The sequence below is a fragment of the Caenorhabditis elegans genome, chromosome II (genome assembly GCF_000002985.6).
Source record: "Caenorhabditis elegans chromosome II".
Lineage (NCBI taxonomy): Eukaryota > Metazoa > Nematoda > Chromadorea > Rhabditida > Rhabditidae > Caenorhabditis > Caenorhabditis elegans.
In genome coordinates this window covers 11,748,990-11,772,505 of record NC_003280.10, presented here as the reverse complement: position 1 = coordinate 11,772,505, position 23,516 = coordinate 11,748,990, and the positions used below count along the sequence as shown (strand labels likewise).

General features: G+C 38.4%; 3 protein-coding genes, 8 non-coding genes and 1 pseudogene across 12 annotated transcripts; 6 read left to right on the top strand and 6 right to left on the bottom strand.

Annotated features, from left to right (window-relative positions):
* Positions 1 to 3,883: 3,883 nt before the first annotated feature.
* Positions 3,884 to 5,734, bottom strand: F44E5.2 (Zer-1-like leucine-rich repeats region domain-containing protein; the record flags this gene model as incomplete). The annotated part of the gene is made up of 7 exons (NM_064111.2): positions 3,884 to 4,241; positions 4,286 to 4,550; positions 4,608 to 4,765; positions 4,811 to 5,076; positions 5,131 to 5,252; positions 5,300 to 5,539; positions 5,674 to 5,734. 7 exons carry the CDS (start codon positions 5,732 to 5,734, stop codon positions 3,884 to 3,886), a joined length of 1,470 nt encoding a protein of 489 aa, NP_496512.2.
* A 635-nt stretch (positions 5,735 to 6,369) lies between these two features.
* On the top strand, positions 6,370 to 10,340 carry F44E5.3 (annotated as a pseudogene). The gene is made up of 7 exons: positions 6,370 to 6,427; positions 7,188 to 7,478; positions 7,521 to 7,651; positions 7,710 to 7,975; positions 8,685 to 8,973; positions 9,222 to 9,602; positions 9,947 to 10,340. Coding segments are annotated over exons 1-7 (1,810 nt in total).
* Positions 10,341 to 10,644: 304 nt separating this feature from the next.
* F44E5.5 (Heat shock protein 70) lies at positions 10,645 to 12,844 on the bottom strand. The gene is made up of 2 exons (NM_064109.6): positions 12,727 to 12,844; positions 10,645 to 12,617 (listed from the first exon to the last, which is right to left on the bottom strand). Exons 1-2 carry the CDS (start codon positions 12,799 to 12,801, stop codon positions 10,755 to 10,757), a joined length of 1,938 nt encoding a protein of 645 aa, NP_496510.1. The 5' UTR covers positions 12,802 to 12,844; the 3' UTR covers positions 10,645 to 10,754.
* Positions 12,845 to 13,194: 350 nt separating this feature from the next.
* F44E5.4 (Heat shock protein 70) lies at positions 13,195 to 15,399 on the top strand. The gene is made up of 2 exons (NM_064108.8): positions 13,195 to 13,322; positions 13,432 to 15,399. Exons 1-2 carry the CDS (start codon positions 13,248 to 13,250, stop codon positions 15,292 to 15,294), a joined length of 1,938 nt encoding a protein of 645 aa, NP_496509.1. The 5' UTR covers positions 13,195 to 13,247; the 3' UTR covers positions 15,295 to 15,399.
* A 187-nt stretch (positions 15,400 to 15,586) lies between these two features.
* On the bottom strand, positions 15,587 to 15,721 carry F44E5.16. The gene has a single exon (NR_101754.1). It is a non-coding gene; the product is annotated as an Unclassified non-coding RNA F44E5.16 (non-coding RNA).
* Positions 15,722 to 18,587: 2,866 nt separating this feature from the next.
* On the bottom strand, positions 18,588 to 18,813 carry F44E5.6. Its single transcript, NR_051750.1, has one exon. It is a non-coding gene; the product is annotated as an Unclassified non-coding RNA F44E5.6 (non-coding RNA).
* Positions 18,814 to 19,026: 213 nt separating this feature from the next.
* Positions 19,027 to 19,238, top strand: F44E5.8. The gene has a single exon (NR_051748.1). It is a non-coding gene; the product is annotated as an Unclassified non-coding RNA F44E5.8 (non-coding RNA).
* Positions 19,038 to 19,180, bottom strand: F44E5.7. Its single transcript, NR_051749.1, has one exon. It is a non-coding gene; the product is annotated as an Unclassified non-coding RNA F44E5.7 (non-coding RNA).
* Positions 19,239 to 19,317: 79 nt separating the features above from the next.
* On the bottom strand, positions 19,318 to 19,457 carry F44E5.9. The gene has a single exon (NR_051747.1). It is a non-coding gene; the product is annotated as an Unclassified non-coding RNA F44E5.9 (non-coding RNA).
* Positions 19,458 to 19,521: 64 nt separating this feature from the next.
* Positions 19,522 to 19,671, top strand: F44E5.10. Its single transcript, NR_051746.1, has one exon. It is a non-coding gene; the product is annotated as an Unclassified non-coding RNA F44E5.10 (non-coding RNA).
* Positions 19,672 to 20,271: 600 nt separating this feature from the next.
* F44E5.13 lies at positions 20,272 to 20,474 on the top strand. Its single transcript, NR_051745.1, has one exon. It is a non-coding gene; the product is annotated as an Unclassified non-coding RNA F44E5.13 (non-coding RNA).
* Positions 20,475 to 22,915: 2,441 nt separating this feature from the next.
* F44E5.14 lies at positions 22,916 to 23,010 on the top strand. Its single transcript, NR_051744.1, has one exon. It is a non-coding gene; the product is annotated as an Unclassified non-coding RNA F44E5.14 (non-coding RNA).
* Positions 23,011 to 23,516: the final 506 nt, after the last annotated feature.

The following is a 23,516-nucleotide window of genomic DNA, read 5'->3' as shown; positions in this document are numbered from 1 at the left end:
AGCGTCATAGCAGGTAGTGAACGAACTGCCATACTTTTGTAAAAGACTCTCCCCGACACATTGCTTGAAGATTCTCGAGACATTCTGGAAAAATAATTCGCTTCAGTTTTATTATGCATATTGTTATCGTCTTTTTCCGCGCCTGCCTTACGGCGACCTCCGCTTGGCTCACACCGAGAGCAGAACCCAAAAAAAGGTATGCTGCAGCGAAAGATGTGCCTGTCACACCATGTGATGCTAACACCAAACCTTTCAATGCCCAATTGAAGCGAGGAAGGTTTCAGGCAGGCGTTAGGCCCTGAAACTGTGCCTGCTTCTTAAGGAAGCTCTAAACTTTTTTTCCGAAAACCCATTATTGCTTTTCAAAACTTTCAAGTGTTCGATAAATTTTCAGAGATGCTTCATTATTTATAAGTCTAACGATTTTGCAGTTGGGAAAAATTTCAAGGATTTTTCGAATAAAATTAATAAACAATTACTTTTAAAAACAGCTCGACTGTCTTTCATTGTTGCATTGATTGGAGTGATGATGCTTATTGGTTGTTTGAGGTGGTTAGATGATTTTTCAATTAGGTCGAAAACTCCTCTAGCATCGAACGTCCTACACGGACCGATATCTGAAAATAAATGCTTGAATTATATAATTGAAGAGAGATGTGCACGATGGTAGACCCCCACCTCTAGTTGTTTTGCGCCCCTTCTCTATTGCCCTATTATGGAGTTTCCAAAATTTGCAAGAAGCAATCGTTCTACAAATCAGGAAAACAATTACAGCTTGGTATAACAAACCTAAATTGATAAGATATGAATAAAACTGGACAATTTTAGTATCAGTCGTACAAGGCGTTCTTTTAGTTTAATTTTTGTTCATGATATTGATGAAATTGTGCCATTACTTAATGAAAAACATCAGAAAAAAATTGCTCGAAGGTAGCATCCTCTATAAGTTTTGCACTCTCTAATAGTATTGCATCTAAATAGGTGGCCAAAAATTAGTATTTTATGCCTTACTATTAGAGGAAATACGGTATACGGCTCACAGAATTTATTCAAATATATTACCGTATATTATCTATTAGTACATATATTGATAAAATTCACTTTAGACTTGTATAATTCCCAGTTACTAAAAATCACGATTTTTTTCAAGGTTATGAATTTTAAATAAAAGTATCATAACATTTTAGTTTTTTGAGTTTAACTAACATCGTTTTTCACACAATTAAATGTTTCAATCTTAAAAATTCTCCTAAACATTGAGGAAAAAATATGGAGAAAGAAAAAGTTTTCCTCAAAAAATCATTTGTGCATACCTTTATGGCTAGCACTGTATTTAGGTAACCTCCAATTTTGCTTTTTGTCTCATTCAAAGTAACATGTTTGATCAGTTCTTCACTTGATTTGATTTTTATTTGGAATATAGAGATCCGTGATTTAGGGTTTTTTTTTGAAAAGTGGTTATGCAGTTCGATGGCAAGTTTTGAAAACCTATGCTCACCAGAGTTACTGACGATATTTTAAAACTTTTGAAATTAAGTTTATCGAAAAAAAAGATGCCAAAAGAAAGACCCAGCGACCATTCGTCGCCACTTCTCATCCCACTTTAGACTGAAAATTTTAAAAAAAACTTAACATTTTCATAATTTATTTGGATATTCGGACATATTAGTCGTGCACGGACCTTTTGCCAGCCCAGCAATACTTTGTGTAAATTTCTGTTAATTCGTCATTTTTTGGATAAAGTAAACTTGTAGGTGTTTACATAGCCGATTATATTTTGGAAGTTTAGATTTTTCATCGTTTACGGAATCAAATCAAGCTTTCGTCGAAGATTGATCGCTCTTTTTATAGTTTTGGAACATTCGAAAATAGTCTTGCAGTTACTAATAATCTTACAGTCTCTAAAAGTCTTGCACCCCTACGAACCAATTTAAAATGTATGTTGACTGAATCACCGCTGACGATATTCTACTCTTAAACAATTTTTGCAAATGATTAAATATTCAAAACCTAGTTAATCTGTTCTCAAGTCGCTAGGACACTTCGTATATTTTTTCAAAATGAGGCTTGAACTTTTCTCAATGAAGTTTTTTAAAGAAAAAATTACTATACACAAATTATAGCCGCTTATAAATACGTTTAAATTTCGAAATTTGAAAATAACAATTTTGTAATATCAACAAATAAAAAACATTATTTCACTTTGTTGGACTTTTGAATGTTTTTGATAGTGACCTACAGTCAATTGAAGTGAGATTGTTCTAATTTTCAATAAACTCCCTTTTTACACGTTTTTCTTGCATCTTCAAAATAATAATAAAAACAAATTTAGTTTGAAAGAATTAATTCTTAATAATGAACAGCTGTTCAGTCAAACATTTTGTGGTATATATATCACGGTGTGGATTTTTTAACGAACATTCAAAAAAACATGTTCCAAGAATTAATTCATTCTTAGCCATAGCGTGAAACGTTGCATATTTTTGAAATATTTACAGTTTTTCTCTGTTTGATTTCAGCCAATTTTCAGCTCTCTTTTAGTATTTTTCAATTTTTTTTTCGAAATTATTGAAGCTGACTACTCTGTCGCAAAGCTCACAAACCAAGAAGAAGCTCAGGCAACAGTAACATCATCAAAAGCAAGGCTAAAGATAAGCTCCCGTAAAGGCCTGTTAGCTGGAAGATGGCTTAACAACTTTTTCTGAAATTTCACCAGTGTCTTTGACAGGTTCATATCTACAAATCTGATATAAATTTGGGTACCCTTACCGTCTTAGTTTTCGAAAAAAACGCCAAAGTTTGCAAAGAATCAGTTAAAATTATGAGAACTTATGCAAACTATGGCGTTTTTTTCAAAACTAAGACGGGAAGGGTATTCAAATTTATATTACAATTGTAGAGATGAACCTGTCGGACACACTGGTGAAGTTTCAGAAAAAGTTGTTAACCCGTCTTTCAGCTAACAGGCTACTTTTAAAATTTTCAAACGAGCCTTTGTTGGTAGATTCTCTGACATTGTTGGAAAGAAGAAGGTGCCTCGTCCAAGTGAGTTTGAAACACTGGGTTTTCTTTATATTTTGTGTTAGCATTCAAAACAATTGCATATACGTTGTTGTAGGTCACGTACATATTCGAAACCTTAGCAGGTCTGGATTTATTTTTTTGATAAAAATTTGTTTGCAACTCGAGTCTATGACAGGCATCTAATAGTAAAAATAATATTTCAGCAACACGCGCCTTTAGCTGACATATATATAGGTGGTCAAGTGGCAAGATCATCCGTTTGTGCATAAACGGTGTTACGTTCAGTTATGGCCACTGCTAGACTTTTTTGCTTTGGTTAACCTTTTTCTAGCTTGCCCCTTTTAATTCGTGATTTACCTACTCCATTTTAATAAGAAAAAAAATACAATTTAAAAAATAATTTGCGTTTTTGCACAGCCTAGACGGAAACAAAATTCTTTTGGATACCGTATTTTCTCTATTAGCCGCAATTTCTTACAGCCGCAATTTTTGTGGAAACTTCAAAAAATTCGTCATTTTTTGGCTGAATTAAACTGAAAAGTGTTCAAACAATTGATAAAATAATGGACAAGCGTGTATTTTGCATGATTTAGACTGTTTCAAGTCAAGTTTTTGAGGAGAAGTTTTACGTTTTACAAAGCTTTTGGATTTTTGAGTATTAGTCTAGCAGTCTCTATTAGTCTTGCACCCCCTACGGGTGAATTGAAAATTAGTCTTGCATGCAAGACTAATAGAGGAAATGCGGTAAATATTAGGTTGAACCGGAAGTCTTTGTGACTGGGTTTGCTTTTCCGCCTCTCGCCGCAGTTGCCTTTTGGTGTTCCCTCGTTGCTAGGGTGTAACAACAAGTAAAGGAACTTCAATTAAAAAAAACACCCCATTTCCTTCCCTCTGGCCTGAGTTCAGTTAGCCGACGATGTATGTCCCTTGTGCCATCCACATCCGACATGGTTTGCTTTACTTCTTCCTCTCTCATACCACGATGAAGGATTCGAAGAGTCTCCTTGCAATTAAGAATGTTTATCATGCACATATCTCTCACTATAATACCATACGCAATTGGTTTCAACACTTCGAGACTAACGACTTTTCTCTCGAGGACCGTGAGATCCCATGAATTGGGTTTGGATGCGTTGTAGAAAGTCTTGGCAACTGATCCTTTACAAACCACCCGTGAAAGTGCAACTTCGTACGGCCTCATAGTTTTGATAGATTTCCTGAATAAAATTTTTGAAGAAACCTTCATTATTTAGAAACTTACTTTACAATCAGACTTAAACATGCTCCTCCTTGAATTTGAACATTATCTGAAGAGCATGTATTGATTGCTCTATAAACATATTGAATCCATTCATTATCTATATGATAACTGGATTTGATGAAATTGAACAGAGCATGGAGACACTGAGACATGAAAACGTCATGTTTCAAAGTTGTGTAGTGTTCCAAACATTTCAATGTGGAACCTAAGTCGATCGAATTTAAAATTTTAATTTCAGGGACTATGAAGTTTTTGCCAGGTTCACCTGAAAAATAAAAAATAAATGAAATTTTCTTGTTTTAACAAAACAGTGTTCACTTACACAGAGCTGCGACTTTTTTCAGGTTAGGGTGCGAATTTTGAATAGTGGAAATCGATTCTTTGTCAACATTTGTTCCAGAGCAATCAAGAAACCGTAACTCTGGTAAAACTTCTTTCAATTGAATATATTGCATAATGAGGCTTGGTTTGAAATCTTTTCTGAAAATATAAATAGAAAACTGTGACTGATTGTAATACACTGACCTATCCCTGGAAATATTCAAAACTCGTAGACTTTTCACTTCAAAAAGTTCTTTAATATCATCATAACTCTCAAATTCCAAGTTCATCATGCACAGTTTTTGCAGATTTTTTAGATTAGAAATTCCCGAAAGATTTCCAATATTTGTGTCGCTAATGTCCAGTTTATGTAGGTTTGGGAAACTATTGCACAACTGAGAAAACTCATCATTGATAAAACTTCGTTGACAGACGATGAGGGTTTGAAGAGATGGAAGCATATGTCCTAACTGCAAAAATGACAAACCATTAAACGCTGTCTAATTCTAATTAAAGCAACCTACCGCTTTTGGCCAATTGTAAGAGAATAACTCGTTGCCTTGAATATCCAAATATTGAAGATTCTGACGAGATTCCTCTCCTAGCACATCTTCCAATAAGCGTGCAATGTTAATAATAGGATTTTCTGCAAAACAACTCAACCTATCAGAGAAGTTCTCTAAATATGCATACCTTTGTCGTCCTGATAAACTTGTTTGACTTTGTCAATATTTCCGATAGTAAGCGATAAAATGCAATTGTTTGAAAGCAGCTTTATATGTTCTGTTGTTACGTTTTTACAAACTGCCTTTGTGATATTTAGCTTGCGAGAAATTTGCAAACAGTAGTTAGGATCCAATTCAATATCCAACGCAACAAGTTTGGTGAAAATTTGGTTGCTGATCTCCGGATTGAAACAGCTATCGTAGTCGCCTTGAAAATAATTTAATTGAAATTGATTTTTAATGCAAAACATGATTTCAAAACTATATACTAAGAAAACTATCTAGAACAGTTAACAGCTGGTAATTCCACTTCAAATAAAAGCCACAAAAAATAAAACTTACGATGTTGAATATTCTTCGCTACTTGCCCAACAGAAATATCCGAAAGAGACTTGCAGGCCATACCGAGATTTTTGCAGAACAAAATTAATTATTATTAGTTAGCTGTTTGGTTAGGTTGCCTTATTTTTGAGCAGTTACATGAACGCTTGAAAAATCGATCGATAACTCTTTTTGTATAAGATGGTCATTGATTGGCACCAAAACAAGTAGCAGACGAGATGCAAAAATAAATATGTGTGTAAAAATGCTTCTAAAGAAAAGGGGAATTACTAACATTTATTTTTAATTTAATATGAAAGGCAAAGTATTTAAAAGGATTTTTTCGGCAAAAAGAAAAAACGGAGTGGTTATTTTTTGCACCAATGCAAACATATAATACTTTTCCCTATTTAAATACAATTGCAATTACATAGCTGTTTGAATTATTCAATTCATCAGATCATCAGTGCTAAAACCAATTAGCGTTTTAAAATACATTTTCATGATTACATTAAACTTACCACTAAGTTATATAACTGTCATCCTTCCCCGCAAACTAAAGAGGTCTTGTAACTCTTTGGTGACCTAAACTGCGCGAGCCATAAAGACCAATGTCAGCTGGCCAACAGACGGATTTTGTGTAAAAATGCCTCGGTTCGGGTTAATGCGAACGCATTCTTTGTATTCGTTCTTCCTGGTAACTGAAATCAATACTGAATGGAAGTTTCGCTTTCTCAAATTTGTTGCAAGACTATTATTCAGTACATTCTTGAAGGTAGGCCTGTTATGAGGGACGAAAAGGGGCGCCCCTCGTCCCCTCGAGAGGGACGAGGGACGCCCCCCGTCCCATTTTGGGGGGACGAGGGGCGCCCCCGTCCCCCAGCCAGGGGGCGCTTCCTTCACCCAGTGCGAAAAATGTGCGTTTGTATACAAGTTATGATTTTGCTTCATAATTATTAAAGTGACACGTTTTTTGTGTGGAATATCCACGATGGGCCCGCACAGTTTAACGGAAACGAGTTTTACGTAAAAAATATTTTAAATGAGGTGAAAATTTAATATAAATAAAAAATGAATAGGGGACGACTTTTCGTCACATCGGGGACGAGGGGCGTCCCCCGTCCCCCAACCAGGGGACGGGGGGCGTCCCTCGCCCCCCATGAGGGGGACGGGGGGCGTCCCTCGCCCCCCATGAGGGGGACGAATGATCGCCCCCGCCCCCAAAAAAGGGGCGCCCCCCAAAAAGGGACGTCCCTCATAACAGCCCTACTTGAAGGTAAGCCAGTTTTTAAATTATAATCCAATAAATACATTGAAACTCTTTTATGCAACTAAAATATAATTTTTTAACTGTCTTCACTTTTGGAAAAGGTAAAATCTTTAGAGAAAGAGGTACTTTCGAGCTGACTCTAAAAATTTTAAACTTCAGGAAATTATATTTTTCTTGAAATACACTATATTTATATTTTTCAAACATTGTAATTTTTGACAAAAAATCACGGTGGTCCAAAAATTTTAATCCAGAAAGTTTCCAGGAAAACTGAAGAATGTCAATTTCAAATTCACCGAATCGATGAGTAATTCAATAGCATCATATGCACTTACCAATGTTCACAAGGGAACACCGGAAGTACGCGAAGAAATTCCAAAAAACTTGAATATATCAAAAATGGTAGTTGATATGGAATACTTGAAAAAAGAAAATTTGCAACTGTTGTAAACACAAAACATCAAGAATCTTGTACTTAAAGACTTGCAAGCGTTAGAAAGACTATATGCCATAGTAGAAGATCCGCTCAGTGAGTTCGTTGCAGGCGGACTACGTTGTAAGTTTGAATGCTTGGAAAGTTTGTAATCAACTTTTTCAGATTATGCTACACACTTGAACTTGATCCCGTTTTTGAATGATGCACTAAACCTGGAAACCCGCTCAAATCTTGTCGGTTTGGAAATTCAGGAAGGGGCACATACTATAATCATGGGCGGATGGGCTAAAAAAGTGAGTTATTAGAGTTTCAGTAACAGTAACCTGCATACATAGTATTACATTGTTGTAGATTGGGACGCTTCTTCCTGCTCTTCAAAGTTTACACATTGGCTGGCCCCAAGTTGATTTGCAGGATTTCACGGATATGTGTGATTATTTCCTAAATCTTACAAAACTATGCATTAGTCGGATAGGAATCAATAGTTTAGAAGGATTATCAAAACTGAAAAACCTTGAAACTCTCATCATGTGTGATATGGAATTCGAAGATTACCAGGATATCAGCGATATTTTTACTTTAAAAGAACTGAAAGTCCTGGACTTTTCTGGAGAAAAGTAAGAGTTTTCAACTGGAAGTTGAAAAAATATGCAGAAAATAGAATAGGGACATTTTTTTCTTCAAATATTAAAAAAAAATTAAAATTTAATTGCAATTTTTAAAAAATATTATTCCAGTTGTTTTCGAATTCCCGCGCAGCTGGTATAACTACTATTGAAATTTGATTTTGTATTTGATAATACAAGAGTAAAGGTGAACTGTCAAAATTTCCGACATTTTCAAAATGCGGAAATGTCCAAACTATATAAGTCGTTAGTTTTTGCAAAATTGAAGAATCATATAAAATTTTGTATGTATAAACATTGTTTACATTTATTACAGCCAATGTTCTACCATTTAACGAAAAGTTCTATTTTTAAACAACAATGTTTCTTATTTATTTCAATTTTACAGTCAGAATTAAATAATTGTAGGCAAAATGGACTTAAGATTGTTGAACAATACTTAAAACATGAAAAACCGCTCCAAAAACTCCGCTTCTTGGACTGCTCACGTACTACACTCACTCATGACATGCTTATCGAACTTTGTAAGAAACATCCAAACATTGAACAAATTGGAGTGATTGTTAAGTTAATTATTCAAATTTTTTAACGAGACGTCTTGAAGGTTTTTCAAAAAAATATTTTAATTTGGAATTTCGGTATTTTTGTCCAATTTTAGATGCCCAAATTGCAAATGCCCAAATTGTGTATTAATTTCCAGGAACTCCCGCTGATAATGAGGAAGACTTGTCGAACTGCCCGATCTTTTTCGTTTCGGCCACTCTGAAATCAGCAATTCGGTCTATGTTTCATTACAAAAATGCTTGCAAATATGAAATTGTGGTCGTTATTATGGATAATATTCGTTCGATTCTTGATAAACGCTATAAACAATTTGATAAATCCGAAATCAGTGAATGTTTCGAAAATCTGACGGAAGTGATACAGGATTGTTTAGATGTTGAAGATATATGCTTATATGGATTCAGATGCTTGGAAGTAATCTGCAGGTCAGTTTTTTTTTTCAATTCACGAAAATTCTGAAATTGTGGAAATTCATGTTATCAGCCGTGATATTTAATTTAACGGTATTTGACGGTAACCAAATATCCTAAATCAACCGAATCTCGTTTCTTTTAAACTTTGATCTGACAAGTTTGAAAAAAAAAGATTGTGTTAGTTTTTTAAATTTAATAAACGACCAATTCGATAACTTTTCCACGATAAAAACCGAGTTTTTGATTTTTTTTTATTACAGACGTTACGGAATTGAAAACTTTCCTGCAATTGAAAAACAACTTCTTGTGAAATGTCTTCTGAACATTTCTTCTAAAATATCAACGTCATAGTTTTGATGTTCGACAGGAATGGGATAGATATCACGAAATTCTGCGACTCATTGTAGTTTTCTACAGAAAAACTTTATCGAGGAGATTGGTGCCTGAGTCTCTTCGATATAGGCAAGATGTACTATGACTGTAACAATGGACATACTGCAAAACGATTTGAAGAAAGTAGACAATTGCAGTGCACTACAATTGGAAATTCTGAAAACAATGGAAGAAGTTATGATGAATAGTGAAGGCTATATCTTCTATCTTCAAAACAGCATTTTCTCTCCAAATTTTAATGATTTATTGTAAGTGTTATGAATAAGTAAAAATTACAATTAGGTGGTATTCAAAATAAATGTCCCAAGTTGGAATAAATTGCCAAATTTCCGGTGGGCATTGAGTAATTTTGTGAACTGCGACAAGTTTGAGCTCCTAACATAACTTTTAAAATTTAGATAAAATTGAGTATTCACCACAAAATTTTACAAGAAAGTCAAATTTACTATGTTTCGACATTGTAGCACTATAGGTCGGATTGAATCAATTTCCCTACTCACCTATAACTGTGAAAATTTTTGAGAGGTTACTTGGAGTTTAATAAATGAAAACATTTTTGATTGATTTGCCCTCCTTCAAATTATTTTTTCAGAAAACTGATTGCTGAAAAGAAAATAGAAATTCGAAGATCAATGGTGTCTTTGCTAGTATCTTGTTTCCTACTTTATATGGATTTTATTAAACACGAATTAACAGAAGACGCATCACAATTCATTAACCACATTCCGCAAGTTAATAAAGATTTAGCAATGAAAGCATACCACAAAGAAGTGCTGATAGTCAACATTTGTCAAGCTATTGAAGACTATGATTCCACGACTGATTGCGATGAATATAAGGTCCTCAAAAAAACACTGCTGAGTTGTGAGATGGATGAGGCAAGAGACTGTATCAAATGGACACTGGATAAAGGAGCTATGCCGACGTTTACTATTGAAGACATTTTTGGACATCTTGAAATGATGTTTGACATATATTCTCGATAATGATAAACTTCCATTAAATAAATATACAAACTTGAAGAAATTTAAATACATTACTTGTTCTAAATTTTCTTCAATATTAATGTATGTACCTGGCACACTATGTTTAATTTGCTTAAATAAAGGTTATTCAAAAGGCTTTAAATGTTTAGTTTCAATATTAAAATTATAATTTTAATGAAAGTATTTTAATTTTCTCTAATTTGCGCACATCTTTTTTCACAACAACTTTCAAGCTGTTTTCCTGAGTATGATTCTCGTAGCGTTTTTTAAATTTTTCCGTTATTTTAACATGTAAAACAAGAACGAAGTTTTAGATTTTTGTAAATTTATTAGAACAACATTAACAGGCATACATTAAAAGTTGGCTCGTAACAAGGAAATAATACAAGAGATCAAGAATAATACAACATTAAATTAATCAACTTCCTCAACAGTAGGTCCTTGTGGATAATTGTTAGGATTGAATCCAGCAGTTCCAGGATTTCCAGCGCATCCAGCAGAAGCAGAAGATTGTCCAGATTGGTGCATTTTAGTGAGAATTGATTGACAAACTGATTTCAATTCCTTATCCTTTGCTTCAATTTCATCTTTTTCAGCCAATGAGTTGGAATCCAACCAACGAAGTGTTTCATCAACAGCTTCTTTTGCACGTGATGCATCTTCAGTTGATAGTTTTGATGAATACTCATCAAGAGCCTGCTTGATTTGGAATGCATATGCTTCTAATTGATTACGAGCCTGAACACGTTCCCGTTGTTCACCATCTTCCTTTTCGAATTGTTTAGCTTCATGAACCATTCGATCAATATCTGATTGTGTCAGCCGTCCTTTCTCATTTTGAATTGTGATTCGATTGGATTTTCCAGTTGATTTATCCTCAGCTGACACATTGAGAATTCCATTTGCATCAATATCAAAAGTGACTTCAATTTGTGGAACACCGCGTGGAGCAGGTGGAATTCCAGACAATTCGAATGTTCCAAGGCGATGATTGTCACGAGTCATTGCACGTTCACCTTCATACACTTGAATTGAGACACCTGGTTGATTGTCAGCATATGTAGTGAATGTTTTGCAGGCTTTTGTTGGAATTCGAGTGTTTCGATCAATCAGATTGGTCATCACACCTCCAGCTGTTTCAATTCCAAGGCTCAATGGAGCAACATCAACCAGCAACACATCCTTGATTGTTTCATCCTTGACACCAGAAAGTACAGCTGCTTGAACTGCAGCACCAAATGCAACTGCTTCATCTGGATTGATGGAGCAGTTCAATTCCTTTCCATTGAAGAAGTCTTTCAGCAATTTTTGAATTTTCGGAACACGAGTGGATCCTCCGACCAACACAACTTCATCGATCTTTGATTTGTCAAGTTTAGCATCTCGAAGAGCCTTCTCAACTGGTTCCAGAGTTTTCCGGAATAGATCAGCACACAGTTCTTCGAAACGAGCACGAGTGATCTTTGTGCATAGATCAATTCCTTCAAACAGTGAATCAACTTCAACACATGCTTCCGATGAACTTGAAAGTGTTCTCTTGGCACGTTCACAAGCAGTTCGGAGACGTCGGATGGCTCGTGGATTGGGTGAAATGTCCTTTCCGGTCTTCCTTTTGAACTCATTCATAAAGTGTTGAAGCATTCGTTGATCAAAGTCTTCTCCTCCGAGATGGGTATCACCAGCAGTTGATTTCACTTCGAATATCGATCCTTCAGCAATTGAAAGAATTGAAACATCAAATGTACCTCCTCCGAGATCGAAGATCAATACATTCTTCTCATCTTGAATTCCTTTATCCAATCCATATGCAAGAGCAGCAGCAGTTGGTTCATTGATAATTCGAATTGCATTGAGTCCAGCAATGGTAGCTGCATCCTTTGTTGCTTGCCTCTGACTATCATTGAAGTATGCAGGAACTGTGATAACTGCATCTTTCACGGTATGTCCGAGATAAGTCTCAGCTGTTTCCTTCATCTTTTGGAGTACCATTGCAGAGATCTCTTCTGGATTGAATTGCCTCTTTTCTCCTTTCACTTCAACTTCAATCACTGGTTTTCCTTGTTTTCCTTTCACTCCAAATGGCCAATGCTTACAGTCTGATTGAACTGTTGATTCATCGAAACGTCGTCCAATCAATCTTTTTGCATCAAATACTGTATTCTCTGGATTACGAGCTGCTTGATCTTTTGCTGCATCTCCAACCAATCTTTCCGTATCTGTGAATGCCACGTATGATGGAGTTGTCTTATTTCCTTCCGAGTTGGCGAGGATCTCAACCTGAAAATTAAACAAATTAGATATTGAAAGTATTATGTTTAAAATATTAACTAAAATCTACAATTTTAACAAAATGTTATTAAAATTGAAAATGCCAAAAAATACTTACCTTTCCATTCTGATAGATTCCAACACACGAGTACGTAGTACCGAGGTCGATACCAATAGCTTTGCATGAAGACATTATTTGTAGTTTGTAGTAGTAGAACAGTAGAACTTTTAGTTTCTTCTGAGGGTGACATACTACCCGAATCCCAGCCCTTTTATACCTTTCCCGTAACATCTTCTAGAAGCTTCTGGAATATTCCACTGCACCAGCTGCATCACTCTGTCTCCCTCTTTCTTTTTCTCGAACATTCCATTTCCTCCAACAATCTGCGTCTCTGTTGCCAGCTGTGTTGTCTCTTCTGTCGGCCGTCTCTTTCTCTTATAATGGAAGGTTCTAGAACGTTCTCGAATGGCTGGGCAGCAGAAAGAAGGAGGAGAGACAATGCAGCTGGTGCAGTGGAATATTCCAGAAGCTTCTAGAAGAAGTTACGGGAAAGGTATAAAAGGGCTGGGATTCGGGTAGTATGTCACCCTCAGAAGAAACTAAAAGTTCTACTGTTCTACTACTACAAACTACAAATAATGTCTTCATGCAAAGCTATTGGTATCGACCTCGGTACTACGTACTCGTGTGTTGGAATCTATCAGAATGGAAAGGTAAGTATTTTTTGGCATTTTCAATTTTAATAACATTTTGTTAAAATTGTAGATTTTAGTTAATATTTTAAACATAATACTTTCAATATCTAATTTGTTTAATTTTCAGGTTGAGATCCTCGCCAACTCGGAAGGAAATAAGACAACTCCATCATACGTGGCATTCACAGATACGGAAAGATTGGTTGGAGATGCAGCAAAAGATCAAGCAGCTCGTAATCCAGAGAATACAGTATTTGATGCAAAAAGATTGATTGGACGACGTTTCGATGAATCAACAGTTCAATCAGACTGTAAGCATTGGCCATTTGGAGTGAAAGGAAAACAAGGAAAACCAGTGATTGAAGTTGAAGTGAAAGGAGAAAAGAGGCAATTCAATCCAGAAGAGATCTCTGCAATGGTACTCCAAAAGATGAAGGAAACAGCTGAGACTTATCTCGGACATACCGTGAAAGATGCAGTTATCACAGTTCCTGCATACTTCAATGATAGTCAGAGGCAAGCAACAAAGGATGCAGCTACCATTGCTGGACTCAATGCAATTCGAATTATCAATGAACCAACTGCTGCTGCTCTTGCATATGGATTGGATAAAGGAATTCAAGATGAGAAGAATGTATTGATCTTCGATCTCGGAGGAGGTACATTTGATGTTTCAATTCTTTCAATTGCTGAAGGATCGATATTCGAAGTGAAATCAACTGCTGGTGATACCCATCTCGGAGGAGAAGACTTTGATCAACGAATGCTTCAACACTTTATGAATGAGTTCAAAAGGAAGACCGGAAAGGACATTTCACCCAATCCACGAGCCATCCGACGTCTCCGAACTGCTTGTGAACGTGCCAAGAGAACACTTTCAAGTTCATCGGAAGCATGTGTTGAAGTTGATTCACTGTTTGAAGGAATTGATCTATGCACAAAGATCACTCGTGCTCGTTTCGAAGAACTGTGTGCTGATCTATTCCGGAAAACTCTGGAACCAGTTGAGAAGGCTCTTCGAGATGCTAAACTTGACAAATCAAAGATCGATGAAGTTGTGTTGGTCGGAGGATCCACTCGTGTTCCGAAAATTCAAAAATTGCTGAAAGACTTCTTCAATGGAAAGGAATTGAACTGCTCCATCAATCCAGATGAAGCAGTTGCATTTGGTGCTGCAGTTCAAGCAGCTGTACTTTCTGGTGTCAAGGATGAAACAATCAAGGATGTGTTGCTGGTTGATGTTGCTCCATTGAGCCTTGGAATTGAAACAGCTGGAGGTGTGATGACCAATCTGATTGATCGAAACACTCGAATTCCAACAAAAGCCTGCAAAACATTCACTACATATGCTGACAATCAACCAGGTGTCTCAATTCAAGTGTATGAAGGTGAACGTGCAATGACTCGTGACAATCATCGCCTTGGAACATTCGAATTGTCTGGAATTCCACCTGCTCCACGCGGTGTTCCACAAATTGAAGTCACTTTTGATATTGATGCAAATGGAATTCTCAATGTGTCAGCTGAGGATAAATCAACTGGAAAATCCAATCGAATCACAATTCAAAATGAGAAAGGACGGCTGACACAATCAGATATTGATCGAATGGTTCATGAAGCTAAACAATTCGAAAAGGAAGATGGTGAACAACGGGAACGTGTTCAGGCTCGTAATCAATTAGAAGCATATGCATTCCAAATCAAGCAGGCTCTTGATGAGTATTCATCAAAACTATCAACTGAAGATGCATCACGTGCAAAAGAAGCTGTTGATGAAACACTTCGTTGGTTGGATTCCAACTCATTGGCTGAAAAAGATGAAATTGAAGCAAAGGATAAGGAATTGAAATCAGTTTGTCAATCAATTCTCACTAAAATGCACCAATCTGGACAATCTTCTGCTTCTGCTGGATGCGCTGGAAATCCTGGAACTGCTGGATTCAATCCTAACAATTATCCACAAGGACCTACTGTTGAGGAAGTTGATTAATTTAATGTTGTATTATTCTTGATCTCTTGTATTATTTCCTTGTTACGAGCCAACTTTTAATGTATACCTGTTAATATTGTTCTAATAAATTTACAAAAATCTAAAACTTCGTTCTTGTTTCACATGTTAAAATTAAGAGGAAATTTTTTTATCTCAACTAAATATGTAGAACTAATTTATTCTCTGAAAGTGTTATTCGTTAATTTGCTTATACAAAAAGTAGAAGGAAAATAGGCTCAAACAATTTGAAAAATTGTAGCAGTAAACTTTTCTGGAATTGGGGAAGTATCATTTTTGGATCCCTTCCGGGATCCTTTTCCAAAATTTTAGCGACGGGGGTTACCTCCATCACCGCATCTTCACACACTCACAAGATTCTTAAAAAAGCTTCGTGGTCGTAACAACCACTCCCTTTCCGTCAGAAGCTTGAAAAACTGAAAACGACACATCCCTTAATAATTTGCCGCGCCCGACAGCTTTCGGGTTCCGCGCGCCTTTTGATAATGTGTGGGGTTCGTTGGCTCGAGAGACTATCTAACAGCCGAAACGTCAGCCTAAGCCTAAATCCAAGCATGACCACAAAAATGCTGCACCGATAACTAAAGTAGATCAATATACCCATTTTTCATACTCCACACTTGTTTTCGTCTTCCTCAGAAAATTTTCTTCTTCACCTTCGTAGAAGTGAGAATTGATAGAAAGTGTTGACTGACTAGGTGAGATATATGTTAGTGAGTGTCTCCATGACGACTTGCAGCTCCGGCGGGTGGGGGACAATAGGTGGCTCCGCCTAGCTTACTGATTAGACACTCTTTCTCTCTCTATTGCATCAACCTCTTTTTCATCTATACCTATATTTCTTTGGCGAGAGTGGCAAGGCGATCGATTGGAGCTAATCGGGTAAGTTTATGGAGTTTCAAAAAGTTTTCTTATTCCCTTTCATTGTAACGTAATCCGTGTCTATTCTGACGCCATCAAGGTGTGTGCGACACCTCATCCTTTATTCTATTAGCGTTTCTCTTGGCTCCGTCGAAAGTTTTCTTTTTTCGCTTAGCACGTAAGGGGCCAACTTACCCTTAGTAGGCGAAAACTTGTTCAGCGAGATGATGCATCGAGTTCTAGCCAGAAAGTCTACCAAACATATTTTCGATGCACCATGTTTTAAACTTGATCGCACCAAGTCTCCGCTTGAGACATGGTGCTCTTGAAAACTCCATGCACATTTAAGCATACTGCCCTGATCCGTTTTGAAGGTTAGGTGTTGCGACCGACGTTTTGCGGAATTCTATAACGCGTGTGAAACAGAAACATGGTGCATCGATTCCCGCAGAACGTCGGGCGCTACAACATTCAATCGCGACTCCGCAATCCGGCTTTTCTCTTTAATTTCCCATGATTCTTCAAATATCCGGAACTAGTTTTTCGTCTGGAAATATCAACTCCCTTCACTACCACCCCACCCCCACCTTCATTTTTTTGCTCCAGCTGCTCCGCCGCCGCCGTAATGAGTGTATTTTCTGAAGAGTGTACATGTGCTTCTTGCTCCCAATCCCCTTGTCTAATTAGCTTTTTCTCGCTTCTCACTTTAATTTGTGATTGTTTTGATTAATCTATCATGCCTACACCCTCTCTCGCTCGAGACTAATTCCTTTCATGTTTCCATTAACATGATTGGTATCGGTAGCATCGTAGGTGTCAGGCAGGCGAGAGGTGTGGTAGGTGTCAGGCAGGTGTCAGGCTTCAAGCCTGCGAGAGACTTGATAAGTGCCAGGCAGGCGTTAGGACGTAGACAGGCGCGGCAGTTGTCAGGCAGGTGTCAGGCGAGATACTTTATAGGCGTCAGGCAGGCGAGAGGCAGATGAGACGCGTGGTAGGTGCCAGGCAGGCGTCAGAAGCAAAGCTACTAAACTTAACCAAATGTCTCCTCCAGGTAGCAAATGTGACGCGGCGTCTTCATTGAACTTTTGACGATGAAGAATAGAGTCGGGAACACGACTAATCCCCCTCCATCCACTTTTCTTCACCCAATCTATTCGTAAATAATCCCAACAACAAAACACGTCGACCTACGGTAATCATCGTTTTATTCGTGTCTTCTATTCGGATCTCCGTGATCTCTTTTCGCGGATTCATAATAGCCGACTACTATGTGTAGTTTTTTCTTTCTTTTTTCTACTAGTTAGTTGATTGCAGAAAAAAATAATTTAGACTTGATTGCGGAGTTGTCAAAAATCCTGGCTATAGCTTAGTTGGCCAAACAAACCTTCCCACACCTTTCAACCATTTCTAAAATAGCTTTTCCAGACTAAAAATCCCCAGGTGAAATGTATTCAAAACTACATATATTTGTGGCTTTAGCTTTCCATTTTTCGTCTCAAAATCTGACTTGAAATCCAATTTTTGAGCTGAAAACAAAATTATTAGTAATGTATTGAGAAAAAGATGAAACTGCTAGCTTGTTCCTAAATAAGGCAATTATGATGCCCAACTGGTTTATTATTCATTGACCAGAGATACGGGGCTCCGTATGGAAATTTGGATGAAGATGAAGAGCTGCTCTCTGGAAGAGAGAAGATGAGTCAAAAAGCGTATCTTTTTACTTTTTACTCGGCTAAATTTAGAAACAGAAAAAGTTTTTTAAATACTTGCCTACGTGCCTACCTACCGCATAATCCCTACATTTTGGACCAAATGATGTGCTTTCTCATTTTAATTTACACGTTAATTTAACTGAAATAATGTTAACGTCCGTTTGGTGGGAGACACACATGTTGGTAGTAGGCACGCGTAAATCGAATTGTAGGCAGGCTAGGTCGCCTTGTAGGCAGGTAGGCCACTTCTACCAACATTTTCTTTGGCAAATGAACTACGGCTTAAACTATTCGTAACTCAGTGAAGGCCTCGTCCACAATAATATATCTACAGTCTTATAAGACTTTCAAATCCTAATTTTTAGTGGTTTGGCACCGCCCACAAAATGGCTACTGAATGTAATAAGATTTTTGAGTTCACATTCTCGGACTTTTGACCACACCCATAATACGGGCGGTGCTCCAGAGACCACACCCACAATTCGGCCAGGCCTAAAACAATTACATTTTCCGAGTCTCCACCCGCCAATAGACTACGCCCATTAATGAGACGGAGCTTCAGGGATTGCACCATGTTTGAAAAGAATTGTTGAACTTTCATAAAAGGCCCAAAAGCTCTAAACTTTGTGATAAAAAAAGTTCAAGTTCTCGTTTATCATCCCCGTTGCTTTTTTTGTTCTCCTCGTCCGGCTCTTCTCCGTCTTTTTCATCGCCATATATCCCATTTCCGCGTTCCGCGCATATATTGGCCTCAAAGGAGTTGTCTCTGGTATCCAAAAATAGACTGGACAATTTGACGAGGACATACAGCTATAACACCTCACAAGACAATTTATGAAAACGTTCGAAGTGGCTTTTATGTTGATGACGTCATATGTGGCCTAGACTTTAACTGGTGACCGAGATTTCTAATCTAGCAAAAACTCTTCCACCGTCACTTATTTTTGGAAGTTCGAAACGTTTAGAGAACGTGCAAGTAAAAAATTTCAACACAAATCACATATGTTATTAGGCTGACATTAAGAAAAACGGCCAAGTCGGAAAGTTTTTACCGAGCAGGTGATTTTTTTTCGAAAATTTTGTAATGGAATTTTCTAGATTTCTTTAATTTCCCACGAAATATATATTCGCTGAAATTTTTCAGACAATTTTGAAGTTTGTGGGAGTTGTTTGTTGTCTAGCACCAAGAGCCAACAACCAACTTGATACATACCCGTGAAGTGTCGGCTGCCACTTGGGATGAGCTGCTCCCTTTGGACTGCCTACCCGTGAGATGTCGGCTGCCACTTTTACTCCTAACTCGAATCGGTGCGGTGCGTCATAGTAGCAAGTTTAGGAGTTTTAACATTACAGGAAAAAAGGAGTTCGAAACTCATTAAACTCTTGATCTCTCAAAATTGAATTGCCGCGCACGCGCGCATGATTCTTCCAATTAATGTCTGCACTCTTGTCTTGTCGTCCAAACACACAATTAGAGCCCGCGGATAGGTGCAATAAAAGTGTCCGCGGTGCCGTCCGTCTCTGGCCCCCCAATGATTTTTTTTCCTGTTATAAAACACAAAGTCAGCCAGGCCGGGCGATTTTTGTTTTGTTTTGTGTTGCTTCGTTCCCGTCAGTTTCTTGTTTCCCTCCGTTTCGTTTTCCCCGCCACTTTCTTCAATGTTGAAATCGAAATGTTTATCGACGTCATCATGCTCCTCACCCCCCTCTTTGCCTTGTGCTCCTTCTCGGCCTGATGAATTGACGTCTTTATTGAAGAAGGGCGAAAGTTTTCAAATATTTACTAAAGAGTACGTGAAAAATCTCCTCGTTCTGTGAATCCGTGATTTTTGAGCTTTAGCTTGAAAGTTGGGAGTTTCTGAGCCAAATTGAGACAGGCAGTGTAATTTTGGAGCAGGCCAAGTTTTTTTAATGTACAAATCCACCGTGGCCTAGAAAACGAAAAAAAACTCTGCTGTAGATAATGTGAAATGGAATAATGTGGCACTGTGGTATAATGAATAATGTGGTATAATGTGCTAATAATGTGGTACTCTCCTTAAATCTACACAATTTCAGTTTTTGGGTAACTGTCTACGCTCTGCTGCTAGGTGATACCCAACTTTGACTTTTTCCAATTTTCTGGCTTTTGTTTTAATTTCTGCAAATTGAGAGCAAAAAATCACAAAAAATAGAGAAATTCCGTGTGAGACATCTGGAGCTACCGTAACCCGAAAAGTTCACTGGAGAACATGTTTTATACAGTATGGAGCTACGAACTATTTGAAAAGTTGCTTATAGGTACTTGTAGACCTTCCAATACCGTTTCTCACAAGTTTTGTAGAAATGTTTTGTTGTAGAAATAACCATAACTGCTCCATCATAATTTTGCCAAATGTTAGGGTAACATTCTTAACTTTCCTTCCCGCCAAATCTTGACCAGTCCGAGCTATTTTCGAACTCGGCAGGGATCTGTCCAAAGGAGCTCCAGTGCTCTGGTTGAGAAGAAACGTGAGACAAATTCGATTTGAGCGCGCGGGGCGACTGCGCACATGAGGACAGAAATGAATGTAGTGACACGGTTTATATTATTCATGAGCCGGCGCGGTAGGAACAGGAGGAGGCGAGAAAATGTGTTCAACAACGCCCTGAGATTGATGATGACGCGAGTTTTATCCCAAAGACTGAACTGAGCTTTTTCCCCTTCCCAGCTTCTTGTCTCTCCCTCCCATTCTTCTACCAACCCCCTTGTCCTTTTTGTTCTTTTTCTTCTTCTTCTTCTCCCCATCTCCCTTCTCTGGCCACTCGAGTTACCCAATATGTCGCTTCTCCCATGGACTCATCATTTCGAAACGCCTTCTCCTCCGTCTTCTCTTCCACGGCCGAGGAAGAGAGATGTTAGTGAGAGATGGAGAAAGAGAAAGAGCAACGTCGCTTACTCATTTCGCCGTCGAAAATGAGAAGAGCGAAAAAAGGACGGACGGCGGGACATCCCCCCACCATCGCCATTTTTCTGCCGCTCCTGGCGGATGGCTCATCGCTTTCGACATTTCATTATTTTTTTACTGGATTTTTTTCCATATTGTGAATCTTTGCATATTGTGAATTTGGCAATTTTGCACGATTTGACTTACTTATTTTTTGTTCTGATCGCCAACGACACGTGGTGTCAGAATGTCCCATGTCGTTGTGACCTACAAAAAATGCGGGAACTTAGACAGAGACTTCTCAACTGATTTCGCATGGTTAAGAACGTGCTGACGTCACATTTTTTGATGAAGAAATTCCTGCATTTTTTGTAGAACAAACCGTTATGGGAAAATCTGACATCACGTGCAGCCACTTCTGTTTAACCTCCGAAAAATGTGGGAAGCTCACATTATATTTCGACGACTCCCGCAATTTTTGGAGATCAAACGGCAATGGCCTCAGATACACTTTTGGCTAGAAATCTCAAAACTGTGTCCTTGTGCGCGTAGTTTTGTAGACAGGTTTGTCCGATCTACCCCTGTCCGTGAAAAAAGGCAATTCGGCCACCAGGTCCTGTTTTTTCCTGGGCTCTCAAAATCGAAATTAGTTTTTTTCTAGGGGTAAACATATTCCACAGTTGCTCTGTTTCTCCTGCCCTTCTCAAATTTTATCATTAATGGTGCTGCTGTGATACCAGTCACTTGGCACAGTTGTGCTAGATGGAGCAAAACACTGAAAACGTCTCATGGTATTTTTAGCTTTATAGGCGGCCCAAAAATCTGCTAAGCCATCGTCTATGCCGCTAGTCCATCAGATTTCCATTATCGAAGCCTGCTTTATGATCATTCAATTTAAAAAAAATCTTCTCGTCGTAGTATACTGATTGTTTTTGACTATTTGCATCTCAAATATTTTCCACCCGAGTTGTAGCATCTAGTGGTAGTATTAGAAGCTATAATCAAATCAGAGAACTCTGAATTCTTAAGATTTGAGACCCCCCCCCCCCCCCCCAACCTCCCCTGTACTAATTTTGACCTGTGGTTGTTTATTTGCATCCCCCAGTGTTTGTTGTGCTTCATCTTCTCGCTCCTCCTAACACATAGAATATGTGAGTTGAATTCAAGCTAATCATAATCCTCGAAAGACCTGGAATATTTCTCATTGTCCTCTACGCGTCGTCATCGTGGGGGCCTTCATTCAACACAAAACCCCCTCTGACACACAGACAACGTTTCTCGCGCTCTCCTCAAAATACTGCCAAGATGCAACACTGTCTTCTTCATGTCTTCTTGACCGCCGGCCCTCTCTAAATTTGGGTAATTTGCGTAACTAGTCTTTCACTCTGTTTATATCATTTGCTAGTTGAGGCGAATAAAATAAGCTTTAGACATCATATATCAATATTGTTACTATCAGCTCTAGTACAATAGGTAGGTGTCCCCTATGTCTGAACTACTAGGCCATGTGAGCTACTGGATCCCGTCGTTGGCAACAGACTTGGAGACTCAGACTGATGAGTAGTACTGCTCCGGCTCCTTCAGGCAAAAGAGAGAGGGATGCTTTTTCTTTGACAATTCTCTCTGTTTAGCTATCTCTCCCTCTCTTTTTGCATGCAGCATGTTTATGCCTGGCTGCGCCCCTCTCTCTTTCTCTCTCTTGCTTTCCTCCATCTCAACCCCCTGTGCATCGTCGGCGGAGCGGTCGCGTTGCGGCCTCACCCGCTCGCTTCATTTTGCCCGTTGGCAGCATGTCCGTCTCTGTCTCTCCGCTTTTTGTCAGTGGTGAGCGCGCGCCGGGCGTTTGCATCCGAGTCTGCTGTGTGTGTGTGTCTGTTTGTGTGTGCGTATTGATCCGCTCCTCAATTCTTCGCGTCTTCCTTTTGCCTCTTTCACTCGGGCCCTCTCGACCGCCCTGAAATAGTGCGCGAAAGAGGTTTCGGAAGAGAGGAGAGAAGCGTACGAGTGCGGAGACCCAGGTGAGCAGCTTGACGTAGAGCTCCCTCTCCATTCGCCTCGCTCCACTCGTCTTGCTCTCTCTCTCTCTCCATAGGAATAGTGTTCTGAATGTAGAGGTCTAGACGAGCCTCTGATTGGTGTATCTCGGGGCAGCTCACTGGCACACACACACACGCACACACACACACGCTCACGCTCAATGTTCTACTTCTTCTACGTCGTCGTCGTCTTCTACTTCTACATCTACTTCTTCTTTCTTCTTGTGCTTCGTCAAGGCATTATCTGCATATGCGTGTCTGTTTCTCTGGGCTGTGTGTTGCTTAGTCGAATCGACTGATTGCCTGACACAATCCGCTTATTTTTTCTTTTTTTTCCCTTCTAGTCCAGAACGTTTCGCCGCTTTTTCATTTCCTGTGCCCATTCACATTTTAGACCCAAACACCAGCCATTAAGCCGTCTTGCGTCCTGCCACGTCACATCAAAGCCATTAATCTTCGATGGCAGTCTGGCTCGGTCAAAATTGGCCTATTTTTGTCTGAGAACTTTGTACAATTTTATTGGTTAAAAATGCTCGCACCACCTGCTGGAGGGCACCAGATGTCCCCTCGCCCAAAGCAATTAGAATTCTGCATTTAGCAAACAAAAGTTGAATCAATAATTCGCAGATCCAATGGTAGGAGAGAGAAAGAGTGAGCCGCGCCTTCTTCGCACAGATATATATTAGCTT